At 51.0% G+C, this 16,184-nt stretch overlaps 5 protein-coding genes across 5 annotated transcripts; all 5 read left to right on the top strand.

The window, feature by feature from the left end:
• Positions 1–27: 27 nt before the first annotated feature.
• Positions 28–3,318, top strand: EJ05DRAFT_454168 (actin-like ATPase domain-containing protein). Its single transcript, XM_033742441.1, has 2 exons — positions 28–2,247; positions 2,295–3,318. Exons 1-2 carry the CDS (start codon positions 221–223, stop codon positions 3,220–3,222), a joined length of 2,955 nt encoding a protein of 984 aa, XP_033599624.1. The 5' UTR covers positions 28–220; the 3' UTR covers positions 3,223–3,318.
• A 143-nt stretch (positions 3,319–3,461) lies between these two features.
• EJ05DRAFT_477390 (tRNA pseudouridine synthase D) lies at positions 3,462–6,414 on the top strand. Its single transcript, XM_033744240.1, has one exon. It carries the CDS (start codon positions 3,526–3,528, stop codon positions 6,184–6,186), a length of 2,661 nt encoding a protein of 886 aa, XP_033599623.1. The 5' UTR covers positions 3,462–3,525; the 3' UTR covers positions 6,187–6,414.
• A 706-nt stretch (positions 6,415–7,120) lies between these two features.
• Positions 7,121–10,673, top strand: EJ05DRAFT_501700 (uncharacterized protein; the record flags this gene model as incomplete). Its single annotated transcript, XM_033747146.1, has 4 exons — positions 7,121–8,105; positions 8,158–9,434; positions 9,483–9,836; positions 9,888–10,673. The coding sequence occupies 4 exons, from the start codon at positions 7,121–7,123 to the stop codon at positions 10,671–10,673; spliced, it is 3,402 nt and encodes a 1,133-aa protein (XP_033599622.1).
• A 330-nt stretch (positions 10,674–11,003) lies between these two features.
• EJ05DRAFT_477387 (uncharacterized protein) lies at positions 11,004–12,624 on the top strand. The gene is made up of 2 exons (XM_033744239.1): positions 11,004–11,558; positions 11,643–12,624. The coding sequence occupies exons 1-2, from the start codon at positions 11,031–11,033 to the stop codon at positions 12,330–12,332; spliced, it is 1,218 nt and encodes a 405-aa protein (XP_033599621.1). The 5' UTR covers positions 11,004–11,030; the 3' UTR covers positions 12,333–12,624.
• A 1,318-nt stretch (positions 12,625–13,942) lies between these two features.
• Positions 13,943–15,651, top strand: EJ05DRAFT_477386 (phosphotransferase enzyme family protein-like protein). The gene has a single exon (XM_033744238.1). It carries the CDS (start codon positions 14,124–14,126, stop codon positions 15,531–15,533), a length of 1,410 nt encoding a protein of 469 aa, XP_033599620.1. The 5' UTR covers positions 13,943–14,123; the 3' UTR covers positions 15,534–15,651.
• The last annotated feature ends 533 nt before the right edge of the window (positions 15,652–16,184 follow it).

Below are 16,184 nucleotides of genomic sequence, written 5' to 3'. Positions count from 1 at the left end.
GAAGCCAGCGTGGCCTGACGACCGAACAACTACAACTTTGGCGCTCCCCTCTGCCCACCTACATCAGATGGCCCATAGCTTGCACCCAGTCCCATAAGAAGCATCATCTCCCCCACTCCTACCCTCAATTCTTCGCTGGGACAATTCTCTCATCTGTGAAGCTCATCCAAGCTTTCTCTACACCTCCGAGATCTCCGCAACCTCCGCGTAAACACACGTAATGGCCCCTCCAGGGCGGCGGCGCGGCCTACCATCGACATGTACCCTTTTAGTAGGGCTTCTGTTCTTCTTCGCCAGCACCGCCTCAGCTGCTTCTGCTGTCCTAGGTATTGATTTCGGTACTGAATACATCAAGGCAGCTATAGTCAAACCCGGAATACCCCTCGAGATTGTCCTCACGAAGGACTCGAAAAGGAAAGAAGCCTCCGCAATCGCGTTCAAGCCCTCCAAGTCTACTGGCCAAGGCGTCGTGTATCCGGAACGAGCGTATGGTGGTGATGCTCTTGCATTGGCCGCGCGCTTTTCTGGCGATGTCTACCCCAATCTGAAGCCTCTCCTAGGCAAGCCGCTACAAGACCAATCGGTTGTAGATGACTACCAAAAGCTTCATCCAGCGCTTCAGCTAGTGGAAAGAGACGGTCGTCAGACCATAGCATTCAAAAGTAAGAGCTTTGGTGATGATGGACAGGCCTTCTCTGTGGAGGAACTTTTGGCCATGGAGCTTCAGAATATCAGAGATAATGCGAAGACTATGGCCGGAAAAGGCACAGACGTTTCCGAAGTTGTTTTCACTATTCCCCCTTTCTTCACGGCCGATGAGAAGCGTGCCTTGGAGACTGCTGCCAACCTGGCAGGCTTCAAAGTTATTGGGCTCATAACGGATGGTCTGGCCGTCGGCATGAATTATGCGACAACGCGAACATTCCCAGACATCACGAAAGACGACAACAAGCCTGAATATCATCTGGTCTTCGACATGGGGGCTGGCTCGACTAGTGCGACAGTTCTTCGCTTCCAAGGCAAGACTGTCAAGGATATCGGAAGGTTCAACAAAACCGTTCAAGAGGTGGCAGTACTAGGATCGGGCTGGGACCGGACACTTGGTGGTGATGCCCTCAACGCTGTCATTCTCGATGATATGGTCACCAAGTTCAAAGAAAGCCCAGGAGGCAAGGCTCTTAGTGCAACCACAGAAGACATCAAGAAGCATGGTAGAACAATGGCGAAGTTGTGGGCTCAATCTGAGAAGTCACGCCAGATTCTGAGCGCCAACTCTGACACGAGTGCCTCCTTCGAAAGCCTCTATGAGGACGTCGACTTCCGCTACAAATTGTCTAGAACGCAATATGAGGCAATGACGACTGAATTCGCTGCGAGAGTTGATGGTCCAATCACTCAAGCTTTAGCGCAAGCAGAACTAAAGTGGTCTGACTTGGACTCCGTCATTCTGCATGGAGGAGCGGTGCGGACACCTTTTGTTCAAAAGCGTCTTGAAAGCATTGCCGATGATAAGTCTAAATTGAGAAGCAATGTCAACGCTGATGAAGCTGCCGTTTTTGGCGCTGCGTTCAAAGCGGCTGGCCTGAGCCCCAGCTTCAGAGTTAAGGAAATTCGCGACTCTGATACGAATGGCTACGCCTCCGGTGTACAGTACATTTGGAACCTCAAGGATCGAGTTCAGAAACTGTTCACTCCCACCTCCCCGACTGGAATTGTAAAGGAAATTCCGTTCAAAACGACGGACGAATTCGAATTTACTCTTTGGCAAGAGATTCCGACCGCCACTGATCAGACGGTTCGGTCTCCGGTTGTTCAGGGCCGTACGGAGAACATGACAGCAACGGTGTCTAAGCTAGTTGAGGATGGCTGCGACCGCGAGGAGATCGAGACCAAGTGGTTGGTTCGTATCAATCCCGTGGACAATCTTCCGGAGATTCTAAAGGGCTCGGTAAGCTGTGAAGTTGAGGACACTGATAAGGGTGGAGTTCTCGGTGGCGTGAAGGACTTCTTAGGCTTCGGTTCGAAGAAGGGTGACCAGGAACCGCTCAAAGAAGGCGAGGAAGCACCGGCCGAAAACGTGTCTGCATCGTCTTCAGCTGAAGAGCCAGCCCCTTCTGCTGACACTAAAGTCGACAGCAAAGTGAAAGAGCCAAAGAAGAAACGTGTTTCCTCCGGCATCGCGGTGACGACCACGGCGCAAGGCTATGAAAAGTTCACAAAACCCGAATTTTCTGCTATGAAAGACAGGTAACATATGCCTTTAGAGTGTTATGAAAGCAACCTAACGTACGCAGGCTCTCCGCATTTGACAAATCTGACAAAGGTCGTCGGGATCGAGCGGAATTGCAAAATTCACTCGAAGCATATACCTACCGCACTCGCGACCTACTTGAGGACGAAAGCTTCATCGCTGCGTCTACCGCAGAAGTTCGGGACAAGCTATCGAGCTCACTCTCTGATATCAGTGACTGGCTATACGGCGAGGGCTCTGATGCTACCAAAGAGATCTTGAAGGAGAAAATGAAGAGTCTGACCGATGTTGTTGATCCGATAATCAAACGACGAGACGAATCTGTTAAGCGGCCTGAAATTATCAAGACTATGGAGGAGTCACTTCGGCAAACTAAGTCCATGATTGACGCGATAAGAAACAGTATCGCGGAGGCCGCAGCATCAGCAGCCTCGGCTGCGGAAGAAGCAGTGGTTGGCACGCCTAGCGCTGATCCTCTGGCTGAGCTCGATGAGGACGAGACACCCAAGACCAAGCCCTCGAAGATGGACATGGGTCTGGCATACACCGAGGATGATCTGGGTGTCATCGAGAAAGCGTACGAATCTGTTGAGAGTTGGCTTGCTGAGAAAATGGCAGCACAGGACAAGCTGGCTTCCCATGAAGACGCCGCTTTCTCAGTCAGAGATGTCGAGGGCAAGGCCAAAGAGTTGACTGAGGCTACTATGAGCATCTTGCAGAAGAAGATCCGGGATCAACAGCAGCAGGAGAAAGCCAAGAAGTCGAAATCGAAGTCGAAATCTAAATCGAAAACCAAGAAACCGACATCGACATCGACGTCTTCCGATGCTGAACAAGCAACTCCACCAGTCATTGAACTCAATGTTGATCAGAATGGTGAGCCTCCATCGGCAGAGAAGATCCAGAAGATAGTGGATGAAGCCGTGAAAGGCCAAGAGGCAGAGAAACAGCATGTTGTGGACGAACTATGATGATCTCCATGTAGATAGACTAGACGACGTTGTATACTTAGATGATATTCGCAAACATTACTTGAATGATAGCAGGATAGTTGGAGCGCCGCGTAGAATACCTAGCCCACTAAGTGACAATCCATGCCATTTGTGCATGTTTACGCGACTTGCACCGCGAAAAACTGCCCCGCCCGAGCTCCGCAGAACTCTTGCCTAGTTTGGAGATTTCATAGCGCAGGGCTTGATTCACAACACAACCTCAATTCACCCACATCCAGAGTCTGACCGTGCAGCTTCTGTTTGTGCGCGCGACTTCCATATATGATGTCATCGTCGCCCCGCGAAGATCACGGTCCTCCCTCAAAGCGAGCTCGCCTTTCTCCCTCTGCACCTTCCCTTCATCCATCGCAACCTGACGCTATGGAGCTCGACAACGCTCCTCCAGCTGTAGCCACAAAAGATACGGCTCAATTGGACGGCCCGGAGCCTCGTCTCGTGCTCGACACCCAAGATAATGCACCTCAACCAACTGCTGAATCACAAGTCTCGAACCGTGCTCAGCTAGAGAAGGCCTCGGAGCAGCGACTTGTCACTACGCATACTACTGCCGCCATTGTCTCGAAGGAAAGCCGTGTTGGGATTACCCAGTATGTTGTACCAGATACCCGGGGATTCGAAGGTGTGCTCAAGCAGCGTTATACGGATTTCTTGGTCAATGAGATTCTGCCCGATGGAGAGGTCTGCCATTTGACGAGTCTCGGAGATGAGAAGCTTCGCGACCGTATCGAGGGTTTGATGGCTGAGAAGGTCAGAGAGGAGTCTGCGCAGAGGGAACGGCACCTGCTCGAAATTGAAGAGAAAAAGAGGCAAGAGGCGAAGAAGCAGGAACAGGAAGCTAAGGCAGCTGAGGAGTTGAAGCAGGCTGAGACGAAAGAGTCTGAGGTTCTAGAGGAAACGCAAGCTACAGATGAAGCTGTTGCTACAAATGGCTCGAATGAAGGACCAGACAGCAATGGCGATACTGATGCTAAGCACGAGCAAGGAACGAACGACGAAAAGCCTGACGAAGCTTCGGTAGTTCATGATTCCAAACAAATTTCTGCAGACAACATTCTCATCCTGAATGATCTTTTCGGCGATCGAACTGCTGGAATCCTGAAGCTTAACAACAGCGTGCTCAAACATCCCGACTGGAAAGCACGCGATTTCTCACAAGTCAAAGTCGGAAAGCTTGCTGATAAGGCGCAACGTACCAGAGCTCATCAAGCTATCCGCGACATCTTCTCCGGTCGGCTTGAAAGTCTGACAGAGAACGATGGCAGCATGGTAGTCAAAGCCATGCCTCCTAGCCAGCGTGGCAACGACACTTTTCATGGAGGTAGGGGCGGTAGAGGAGGTAGGGGCAATAGAGGTGGAAGGGGAGGTCGAGGTGGGAATTCGCGCAGCGATGGTCGCCCTGAGAAACCACGGGGCAAACTTGGATGGGCAGAGCTTGGAGGAGAATACCTGCACTTCACATTGTACAAGGAGAACAAAGACACGATGGAGTCAATAGCATACTTGGCGAGTCAGATGAAAGTACCGGCCAAGAGCTTTCAATTCGCCGGCACGAAGGACAGGAGAGGAGTCACGGTTCAGAGAGTTTGCGTACGAAGAGCTTATGCAGACCAACTGAGTAAACACGGGAAGCTCCTGAGGCAAGCAAAGATAGGAGATTTCGAATATCAGCCCAATGGACTCGACCTTGGCGACCTCACAGGCAATGAGTTTGTCATCACACTGCGAGACTGCTCGTTCTCTGGTGCTGCAGATCTGCCTCACGATGAGAAAGCCAAGGTGGCGGAGGATATCATCAAGACAGCTGTGGCGAACCTGAACCGCAACGGCTTCCTGAACTACTATGGTCTCCAGCGATTTGGCACGTTTGCTGCAACAACGGACGAGATCGGGGTCAAAATGCTACAAGAAGATTTCCGTGGTGCGGTCGACAAGATCCTGGATTTCGATCCGGCCCTCCTTGATATCGACCGAAGGAATCAATCATCCACACCAGTCGCAACAGATGACCTCGACCGCGCACTGGCCATCAATATATGGCGGACTACTGGAAAGGGTTATGAAGCTCTAGGCATACTTCCCCGTAAGTTCTCTGCTGAGGCGGCCGTCATCCGCCATCTGGCTGCGCGAGGACATGAGAACGATCTCCAGGGTGCATTACAGACCATATCACGCCCGCTGCGTTTGATGTACGTCCACGCATATCAGTCTCTAGTCTGGAACGTGGTAGCATCAAAGCGCTGGGAGTTGTATGGCGGCCGTGTCGTCGAGGGCGACTTGGTCCTTGTGCACGAGCATAAGGACAAGGAGAAGGACTCTGAGCCAATTGCACCGATCGAAGACTTCGACCAAGCAGGAGAAGAGGTAGTGTTACCTGCGGCGGAAGATCGAGCCACAGGTTTGGACGATGTACATGAACGTGCCAGAGCTCTGAACAAGGAAGAGGCCGAAAGTGGACAGTACAGCATATTTGATGTGGTGCTAAGCCTGCCGGGCTGGGACGTGGAGTATCCCGCCAACGCTATTGGCGAGTTTTACAAGGAATTCATGGCCAGCGAACGCGGTGGAGGGCTCAATCCACATGATATGCGTAGAGGTTGGAAGGAAGTAAGCTTGAGCGGCGGGTACAGGAAGCTCCTCGGCAAAGTTGGAGATGGCATGACCGGAGAGGTGAAAAGCTACAGCAGTGTCGATGAGCAGTTGGTCGAGACAGACCTTGACAGGTTATTCAGGGAGAGGAACCTGACAACCGCCAACGACCGACAGAACTTGCCCAAGGCAGGCGATGATGAGCTCACGAAGAAGATTGCAGTCATCATCAGGATGAAGCTTGGATCGAGCACATATGCGACAATGGCGCTGCGAGAGCTCATGAAGGCTGGCGGCGTCAAGACATATAAGCCTGAGTACTCGGGTCGCGCTTAGTGATTGGTAAAGGGGTCAAAAGAAAGCTGGTCTGTCTATCATTGGGCATTGGGCCAAGTTGAGGATCGGGGTGCACAATCAACAAGCAAGCACAAAAGCTGCGATTTTCTACAATGCGTGTGGATACGAGGCTTCTTGTCGAGCTGGCAGAATCGGTATTTAGTTTAACAGCGCATGATAGACCTCGACGTAGAGCTGAATGCAAAAGCATTGTGCGATGAAAGCGCACTATTATTCACTGTGAGGTCAGCCGGGATTTAGGCCTGACCCTCAGCCAGGCCAGCCCAGTCAGGCACTAATCGCCGCACGTCACAACGCGGACTGACGTCTCATCAAACTGCAGCACCCCACTCTCTCTGTTTCCTCCAATCTCCCTGCTTCTTTGTCTCCCCCCCCTCCCCTTTCATACTCTCCCCTCTCATTGTCATCCTTGACTGTGTACAAAGAATTCTTTTGCTGATCCAATACCTTTATTGTCGCTTGTAATTCCTTCTTAAACTGTCGCCGTTCTGCATCTAGATGCTCCGCTGTACATAGACACAGGGGCTCTCTTCGTAATAGCAACATGGACAAGATAGAAAGGTACGCAACATTGACAACTGTTCACGCCCTTCAGATTGTGGTTGTCGACTTGTACCATCATTGTGGTGTCATTGATATGCACTGTACCCCCCGATTGTCCTAGTCATATCCATGTCCATGCTAACCAAGTGCACTCTATAGTCATAAGCGCTCAAAATCTAGTAGCGTCAAGTCGCTACTCTCCCGTGTATCCTCACGCAACGAAGCCGCGGCACACGACGGTGAATCCTCTACCGCTCCTACACAATCTACAACATCTCCGTCTCTCTATTCGCAGCAACCATCAACGCGACCAGGCACGCAGCACACAAGACAACCGTCGATGAAAGGAAGAGTGCATTTGTCCGCAACCATGTCACCAGAAGGCGTGTCTCCGGTACCGCAGCCAACCTCGGCTCCTTCACGGCCTGGCAAGAGCGCAACGATCGAACAGTCTGTGAAGATGTTTAGGGTCTTCGAAGCACTGCGGAATGGGGATACTGCTGCAATTTCAAAAGCTGTGAGGGATCAGTCTGGTGGGCTCGAAGGTACTTCGATATTACACTTGGCCGTACAATGCGCCGATCTACGTGTCGTAGAGTTTGTGCTGTCAAACATCACTGCTGGAGAAGGCAATGGCCTGGATATTAACTCGCGGGACCGCGACGGAAACACGCCGCTTCATATTGCTGCAAGTCTCGGTCGCTTCCCGGTGGTCAAGATGCTCCTTGCTCGGGACGAAGAGATCAATGACTCGGTTACCAACTTCAACGGACAGACTCCCTTGGACGTTGCACGTGGTGCAGACGTGCACCAACTGCTCCAGGAGAAGCGTTTCGACTTCATCCAAGAATGCATCACACATATCCATGAGCTGGTCGTTAAGAAGAATTACGACGAGCTGAAGAGAGTGCTGGTGGATGCGAAAGTCAAGAGTGTGCTCGATGTCAATCAGCCAGATCTTGCTACGGATCATACGACACTGGAAAGCGGCGGCACATTGTTGCACCAAGGCGCTCGTGGTAAAGATGCCACTCTGATTCAACTACTTTTGCTCAATGGAGCCGATCCATTCCGCAGAGACCGGAAAGGGAAGTTGCCCCAAGATGTCACAAAGGATGATAAGACGAAAGCGTTGTTGAAGAAATCGCCCGCAGCGGCCGCGGCGCAACGCGGCATCCAAGAGAAGACCATTCTCGGTGGTGCAGCATCCCAGCCAGGTGCTGACGGTACCCTTGGTAGCAAGGAAGCGCGCGAAATGAAGGGATATCTGAAGAAGTGGACCAACTACACGAGTGGTTACAAGCTCAGGTGGTTCGTCTTGGAAGATGGTGTATTGAGCTACTACAAACGACAAGGTATGTGAATATGCACAGATGTGTGACGGAGTGCAACTAACACTTCGATCAGAGGATGCTGGATCGGCGTGCCGTGGCGCTATCAACATGAGGATAGCCAAGCTCTATATGGATCCCAAGGACAAACAACTCTTTGAAATACAGGGCAAATCATCAGTCAAATACCACCTCAAAGCGAACCACGAAGTCGAAGCGAAGCGATGGTTCTGGTCGTTGAACAACGCCATTCAGTGGAGCAAGGATGAAGCTAAAGAGGATGAGCGTCGACAGAAGACTGATTTTGAGTCAACAAGGCACTCTACCAGTGAAAGGAAGCAAGCAAAAGACACGGACGCGGCCAGTATTACAAGCTCCAAGGCTGGTGGACATCTCCATCCCAGTAGTGCCCTCGGACCAACAGCAAGTATATCGAGAACTGTTAGCGAAGCGCACGAGGAAGAGGGCAGTGCTTATGCTCCTAGCATGTCAGAGCTGGGCAAGCTGGTGAGCCATGCAGGCACCAACACAGTTGACGAGGACCCAGACGATGAAGACGAATACTTTGACGATGCCAGTAGTCACGAGCCTCAGCCCGCGAATAAGGATGCTTTTAACACGACCGCTCAGTCCGCAAAATTACAGCTCGAGCTTCTTGCACAAGTGTCGCACGCCCTTCACATGGAGCGAGAGAGGAATCCTTCACTACAGCTGGCAGACGCCGTCGCCACACAAGCTCTCAGTTCATATGAAGCCGCCGTTGGGACTTTGAAGGCGCTTCTTGGTGACTTGCTTAGAATCTCACGGGACCGTGACGCTTATTGGCAATACCGATTAGACCGTGAGGCCAACGTTCGACGAATGTGGGAGGAGAGTATGGCGCAGGTCGCCAAGGAACAAGAACAGCTCGAGGAGCGCATTGGCGAGTCCGAAGAGAAGCGCCGACAGACTAAGCGGGCTCTAAGAGAAGCTCTGGGAGGCATGGACAATGCGGCTGGTGCGGCTGGTGCTGAAGATGCCCAGCCTGACGCCGGAGCACCGGGCGCGAAGTCTGCAGAGCCTGAGCTCACCTTGCCTCGCCGAAAGACTACTCTCGTAGACCCAGCGATTATCGACTCAGACTCGGAGGACGATGAGGAGTTTTTCGATGCTGTCGGTGCTGGTGAAGTAGAAGTGATTGAAGAAATGCCTGTCACGAGCCCTGGTCTGAAGGAGTTCGAGACGGCACCATCCACAGATATGACTTTGGGAGATAAAGCGGCGGAAATCTCGACTGCATTTGCCGGGTATGAAGATGGGCCTCGGAAGAGATTGAAGATGGATGCAGATGATCGACCGAAGATCTCGCTCTGGGTATGTGTGCCACTTGTTCTGACTGCGGTCGTAATTGACGAAAAATAGGGGATCTTGAAGTCCATGATTGGTAAAGACATGACTAAGATGACGCTGCCTGTATCGTTCAACGAACCTACTTCACTGCTTCAGCGTGTAGCAGAGGATATGGAATATACCGATCTTCTTGACCAGGCTGCCGATCGAATGGACTCAACAGAGCGTATGGTATACGTGGCTGCCTTTGCAGCCAGTGAGTACGCTTCTACGATTGGACGCGTGGCTAAACCTTTCAATCCTTTACTTGGTGAGACGTACGAGTACGCCCGACCGGACAAGGGCTATCGGTTCTTCATTGAACAAGTCAGCCACCATCCGCCCATCGGAGCGGCGTATGCAGAGGCTCCGAAATGGGACTACTACGTGAGTGGAATGCCGCACTCGATTTGAAAAGGAAGCTAACATGACATGCAGGGTGAATCTGCGGTCAAGTCGAAGTTTTACGGTAAATCATTTGACATCAATCCGCTCGGGACATGGTTTCTGCGCCTACGCCCCACGTCTGGCGGCTCAGAACTCTACACATGGAAGAAGGTCACGTCGTCTGTCATTGGGATAATCACGGGAAATCCTACAGTCGACAACTACGGCGTCATGGAGGTCAAGAACCACGCGACGGGTGAAGTGTGCACGCTCGAATTCAAGCCCCGCGGCTGGAAAGCCAGCTCGGCATACCAGGTTAATGGCAAAGTGCTTGACGGAAACGGTCAGACAAGGTGGTCTGTGGGCGGTCACTGGAACGACAAGATCTACGCTCGACTCACGCCCGGCTTCGAAGACGCGGCCGTGGGCGCAAACGCAAAGACCAACCAAGCAGTCCTCATCTGGGAATGCCATGCCCGTCCAAAGGGCATCCCGTTCAACCTCACGCCTTTCGGCGTCACGCTCAACGAGATCAACGACAAGCTCCGGCCTGTGCTTGCGCCGACGGACACCCGGCTCCGGCCGGACCAGCGCGCGATGGAGGACGGCGAGTACGACTTTGCGGCGAGCGAGAAGAATCGCGTCGAGGAGAAGCAGCGCGCAAAGAGACGCGAGCGAGAGGCGAATGGCGAGGAGTTTGTGCCGCGCTGGTTCCACAAGGCCACGGATGAGGCGACTGGGGAGGAGTTTTGGCAGTTCAACCACGAGTACTGGAAGGAGCGGGATGCGGTTGCGAAGGGGACGAAGGAGTGGAGCGGGCTGGAGGATATTTTTTAGAGATGAAGAATAAAAGAAAAAATATCGGATAGATTAGTCTGGTTTTAGTCTTTTAAAAGAGCGGGGCTTTGTCTTGCTTGATATACAAGGAGGCTGTGGCTTGACTTGACTTGACTTGAATTGGCTTGAGCATCGATGTTTGCATTGCATGTGGTGAAGATGTGATTTGTTGACGTTGGCTGGCTGAACCATTAGAGAGTATAAAGCGTATAACTTTGAAAAATAATAAAATAGATATTAATAGATGGTTTTGATTATAATCTACTATGATTAATAAGCATCGCTGACTTACAGTAGGTACCTGTCCTGTTACACTATGTCCGCTTCTCATTCGTTCATTCAATTCCACCCTCCTCCATGGCTTCTTCTCTACATAAAGCACCTCATGAGTTGAACTGGCGAGGAGGAGTAGAGGACCATGAAGACGACTCTCCACCCGGAATCAATTGGTCCGCGCTTCAGGAATATGCCGTTGCAATCAAACAAGCACAATGCAAAAAAGGCACAACATCACCCTTGACCTGCACGCTACTCCCCCAATATAACAAGGGGGGCTCCCACCTCGTCAGGGCACTCCAATTCAACGACAGCACCATCTGGATCGCCCGCATTCTTATGCAACCTTCCAGCAGCGAGGAATCAGGCCAAACACTTCGCCACGAAGTCCCCACGCTGTCGATTCTCCGGAGCAGGAAAGTCCCAGTCCCGGAAGTATATGCGTATGAGGAGAGTCCTGACAAGAACGCCGTGGGCGCGGCTTTCATCCTCATGGAATACATCCCGGGCGATACTGCAATGGATGCGTTTGGTGGATGGGCACTGCATAAAGGGGAGATCCCGGCTTGTTATAAAACCGGGTTTTATCGGCAGGTTGCTTGTGTTCAGGTAAGGTTTTGTGGAGCGCGTAACGGAGCCTGTATTTATGGTTTTCCCAAAAAAAGAGGAAGAAACACTGATTTTGAGCCCCAGACGAGAGTTGCTTCAATCAGATTTCCCAAAATAGGGAGGATCACGCAACATGTTGACGACGACGACGGATCTACATCGTACACTGTTGAGGCTATTCCCGGAATCGGAGGACCGTTCTCGACAGCGGCAGACTATCTGGAAGCATGGGCCCGCGCCGCGAAATTCCCCGTGTCAGGCCGCCACCTCGACGCCATGCTACCCCCCAAATACAAAACCGAACTGCAATTCTCCATCGCAGACTTCCCGGCCAAGCTCCGCGCCCTAGCCCGCTCCCTGCCCCTCCAAGACGGACCATTCCCACTCTACCACCCGGACCTCTTCCACAGCAACATCATCGTCGACAGCGCGTGTAATGTTCTGTCATTCATTGACTGGCAAGACGCATGCACGGTGCCGTGGGAGGTGGTGCAGTACCCGATGTTTCTGGCTACGACGCCGGTGGCTATGGACGCGCCGTGGAATTATGGCGAGGGGGGTGAGCCGCTTGTGCCGGAGATTCGGGAGCAGTGGGCGGAGCAAGGGGAGTACTTGCAGTTTGTGAGGCAGGCAGAGCAAGATGAAGGATTGGATGGTAGATTCTCGTCTACGCTGGCAGATGGGCGGGCGCAGGGGCTGGCGGGCGCGGTGAAGCTGTACTTGGATCCGGGGAAGATTGGGTTTTATTGTAGGGTTTTGGAGGCGTTTGGATGAGAGGGTTTGGTTTGGTTGTGGGATGGGCATCGGGATGGTTGTAGGGGAGGAGTTGGGGGGTTGAGGAGCTGTGGATGATGTAAATATTGTCTTTTTGCAAGGGGTGAATTGGTATAGATGTGCTTTCATGGGAGCTGGAAATCATTATAATGGTAAGTACTACCTTTTACTTGAGATGAGACTCGTATGTGACAAAGGTGTATTTGAAGAAAGAAATGTATATAAGAGGATACAAGTAGAGACAATACACATAGATATAATCGTTATAAGGTCGGGATAGAGAGAAGAGCGGACTAATATATCTTATAAATACGTAATACGTTGTATAGAGTAGGGTAGGAAAGAGTATCTAGAGGTCTTGGTACATGTAATATAGTTAGAGACTACATATTTACGTTCAAAGGTCTAGGTCCTAGATTCAGATAATAGCTTTTCTTATATAGAGAAGGTTACTATCTAGAAAAAAGATACGTGCTAAAAGAGCGAATGTTAATAATACTTTAGAAGCTTATGTCTTTCTCTATTTACTATGAATTCAGAGAGTCTTTGCTAGTCGTAGTAGGTCTTATAGCTATCTAGCGCTCTTGGTTATCTTACTCGGTCCTATGTTATATCTCGTTTCTTTCTTATACTAACTATGCTATCTACCTCTCTCTCTCTTACTAACGTCTTAATAATTCCTTTGTCGAGTAGTCTTTTATACTAACCAACAACGTATTAGTAATTTCCTTTGGATTTTCTTTCCGTATCTTGTATACTCTCTTTCTTCGTCTGTCCGGCGATAAGCCTAGGAGTAATATTAAGCTGCTCGTGGGTTATATAGTATTCAAGAGTGAGTATGGTAGAGAGGCGAAGTAGTAGATAGAAAAGGTATGTGTTGGTGGAGGTAATGAAGGATAGAAGCACCGCAAGAAGGCTGTGAAGATACATTGTAGTGGACTTGGTTGGACTTCATCCGTATAGCCAAGCTTCCATAGCTAGGTAGATATAACCAAGCACATGTAACCAGTGCCGCACACGTATTACGATGAACAGCCAATCCACGATAGATCGCCGAATGTACGTGAGTATACATGTTACTAAATGCAATGTAATTAGACTTCTATACTAATTAGCTTTAGATATGATATATCGAGGACTAGGCGTAAGATTTATATATTAATAGTATGTATAGCTACTCGTTATATATAAAGTACTAGGTTAGAAGAAGAGAAGGTACTTGCGCCTCGCTAAATTGGGATATTATATATATATGATGATGATAATAATAAGGAGTATACCATTCGTCGAATACTATGTCTTGGAGTATATTAGGAAGGGTGGTTGCGGCCAAGTGTACTTGGCAGTAGGTACAGTAGATATATGGGATAGAATGCTGACTCTAGACTGGGGCTTAGAGACGACGATGATGGGTGATGTATCGATGAGGCACAGTATAATAGCTATGGGATGATCCGATCGACCTTGGCGAGAATAAAGTAACAACGAAACGAACCACCGCCTTTCCATGCTCTGCCAGCACCTGCAGCTTGCATGCATGCATGCATACGCTTCCAACTATGCCACATATGGAAAAGGGCTGGCACCTCAAGACTGGCGCTAAACTCTCTCGTGTACATACATACGTCCATTCTCCCCTCCCCCCTGTTCTTCACTTGCTATTATATGCTAGCTAGATGGCAATTCCGTTCCTCTGTTGCTTCTTTACCTTATTATAATTTATATATATATACACATATATATTCTGCCCCGCACCCGACCCTGGCTTGAAGTAGGGAAGGGGAAGAGGAGATGACTGGATTCGACGAGCTAGCGGAAACAGACGGGGACGATGAATTCAAGGCGTGGTTGTCAAAGCTCTTGGATGCAAAGCAGGAGATTGTGGCTTTTGTGGCCTCTCGTCGACCGGGCAGGGCTGTGGGGGTGTTTGACGGGTATCTCAAGGGCTCGTTCAATCTCAGTCTCGTTGTGCGATTTAGTGACGGAGAAGAAGATGGCGAAGGAAAGGGAGCAGGACCGAAAGCCGTGATCCGCTTCCCGAAACCAGGCCACACCGCCACGGATATCCGGGACGAGAAAGTCCGGAATGAAGTCCAGGTCTTGCAATTCCTGAGCGAGAGGACTAGTATTCCTGTGCCTCGGGTGGTGAGCTGGGGCTTGCTCGCCGACAGTCCGCAGCAGCTCGGCCCCTTTATAATCATGGACTACGTCGACGGTGTCTCGCTGGCAACGCTCCTCAAGCAGCCCACCGCCACCGAACAAGACGAGGTCATCCTCGCAGACGCCGTCGACGACGCAAAGCTCGACTACGTCTACGAGCAGCTCGCCGCATACATGCTCCAGCTCTCCCGCCTCGACTTCGCCGCCATCGGCGCAATATCAAAGTGTCCGGCTACAAACACATGGCACGCCCGCGAGCGGCCCCTAACATACAACATGAACGAGCTCAAGACCGTAGTCTCAGCCTACCCGGACCACGACGGCCGTCCCACCGCCCCCTTCCCCACCGCCTCATTCTTCCTCCACTTCCTCGCCGACGAACACCTCATCCACCTCCGCACGCAGCGCAACCTCGCCGACGACCGCGAGGATGCCAAGAAACGCTTCGTCGCCCGCCACCGCTTCAAGCAGCTCGTCCCTCGCTACTGCACCCACGACGCCGGCCCGTTCAAGCTCTTCTGCGACGACCTCCAGCCGACGAACATGCTCGCGGACCCGGACTCGCTGCGCATCACCGCCGTGCTGGACTGGGAATTTACAAACGCTATGCCGGCGCAGTTTGCGCACGATCCGCCGTGGTGGCTGCTGCTGCTGGGGCCTGATATGTGGCTTGAGCGTCACTCGATGGAAGAGTTCATGGCGCGTTATGGGCCTAGGTTGGAGCAGTTCTTGCGGGCGTTGGAGCGGGTGGAGAGGAAGGGGTCCGAAGAAAAAGGGGTCGAGCGAGATGGTACACTTCCTCTGCTTTCTGAGCGCATGCGTGAGTCCTGGGCGACGGGGAGGTTCTGGTTTGACTATGGGATTAGGAAGAGTTTTGATGTCGATGCGGTGTATTGGGCTGCGCTTCACAAGGAGGGCGATGATGATGATGATGTGCTAGGAGACGAGAGCATGAGAGCGGAGATGGAGAGGTTTGTGGACGTGAAGATGGAGCAGTTGGAGGCTTATAAAGCAGAGTGCGAAGTCCGGTTTGCTTCGTGACGCTCTGGTGTCTATAGGCTTTTTGTCTAGAGCTCTCTTGTACACTTTTTTTTCTTCTCACTAAGAATCTCATACCCCTTTTATGTTAAACTAGAATGAGATAAGTTTCGACCTTCAAGAAAGTATACATTATAGTATTACCGTTATTATTCTCGATATATGTCGATATATATACATATATATAATAGACTCTCTCATATGTAGAGATCCGACGGGTTTCAGGTAACTATTAATTAAGCACCCGCGCGTTATACGAGAGGGAAAAAAGGACGCCAAGATAGTTAGTCATCTATATAGGCCTCGGGCGCGCCTGTTCTACATTCTACACGATCCATTCTACATTCTACTCCACAACATGGAAAATGTACCATGCCGGGATAGGCACCGGCACCGGCACCTCATGCCTGTACATGTACATTTCTGTATTCACGAGCACGTATTGGACGACATCCGATCGATGCATTGAAAAGGCCCTTTTTTTCACACTTTTGTTTTTGATTCAGGTTGTAACATGTTTTGTATGTTTCATCCTTCCCTTTCCGGGGCAAGAGTAGGTAGGAAGGAAGGTAGGAAGGAAGGTAGGAAGGAAGGTAGGAAGGAAGGTAGGAAGGAAGGTAGGAAGGAAGGTAGGAAGGAAGGTAGGAAGGAAGG

This window comes from Pseudovirgaria hyperparasitica (genome assembly GCF_010093815.1).
Source record: "Pseudovirgaria hyperparasitica strain CBS 121739 unplaced genomic scaffold EJ05scaffold_10, whole genome shotgun sequence".
In the NCBI taxonomy this organism is placed as follows: domain Eukaryota; kingdom Fungi; phylum Ascomycota; class Dothideomycetes; order Acrospermales; family Acrospermaceae; genus Pseudovirgaria; species Pseudovirgaria hyperparasitica.
Note: the sequence above shows the minus strand (reverse complement) of the source record. Positions and strands in the feature narration are given on the sequence as shown.

Excerpts from the sequence above, each read along its gene's own strand:
- EJ05DRAFT_454168 (XM_033742441.1), top strand. The coding sequence starts at position 221 with ATGGCCCCTCCAGGGCGGCGGCGCGGCCTACCATCGACATGTACCCTT. Across the intron at positions 2,248-2,294 it reads TTTTCTGCTATGAAAGACAG|GCTCTCCGCATTTGACAAAT; the intron begins GTAACATATGCC and ends TAACGTACGCAG.
- EJ05DRAFT_477390 (XM_033744240.1), top strand. The coding sequence starts at position 3,526 with ATGATGTCATCGTCGCCCCGCGAAGATCACGGTCCTCCCTCAAAGCGA.
- EJ05DRAFT_477387 (XM_033744239.1), top strand. The coding sequence starts at position 11,031 with ATGGCTTCTTCTCTACATAAAGCACCTCATGAGTTGAACTGGCGAGGA. Across the intron at positions 11,559-11,642 it reads GGCAGGTTGCTTGTGTTCAG|ACGAGAGTTGCTTCAATCAG; the intron begins GTAAGGTTTTGT and ends TTTGAGCCCCAG.
- EJ05DRAFT_477386 (XM_033744238.1), top strand. The coding sequence starts at position 14,124 with ATGACTGGATTCGACGAGCTAGCGGAAACAGACGGGGACGATGAATTC.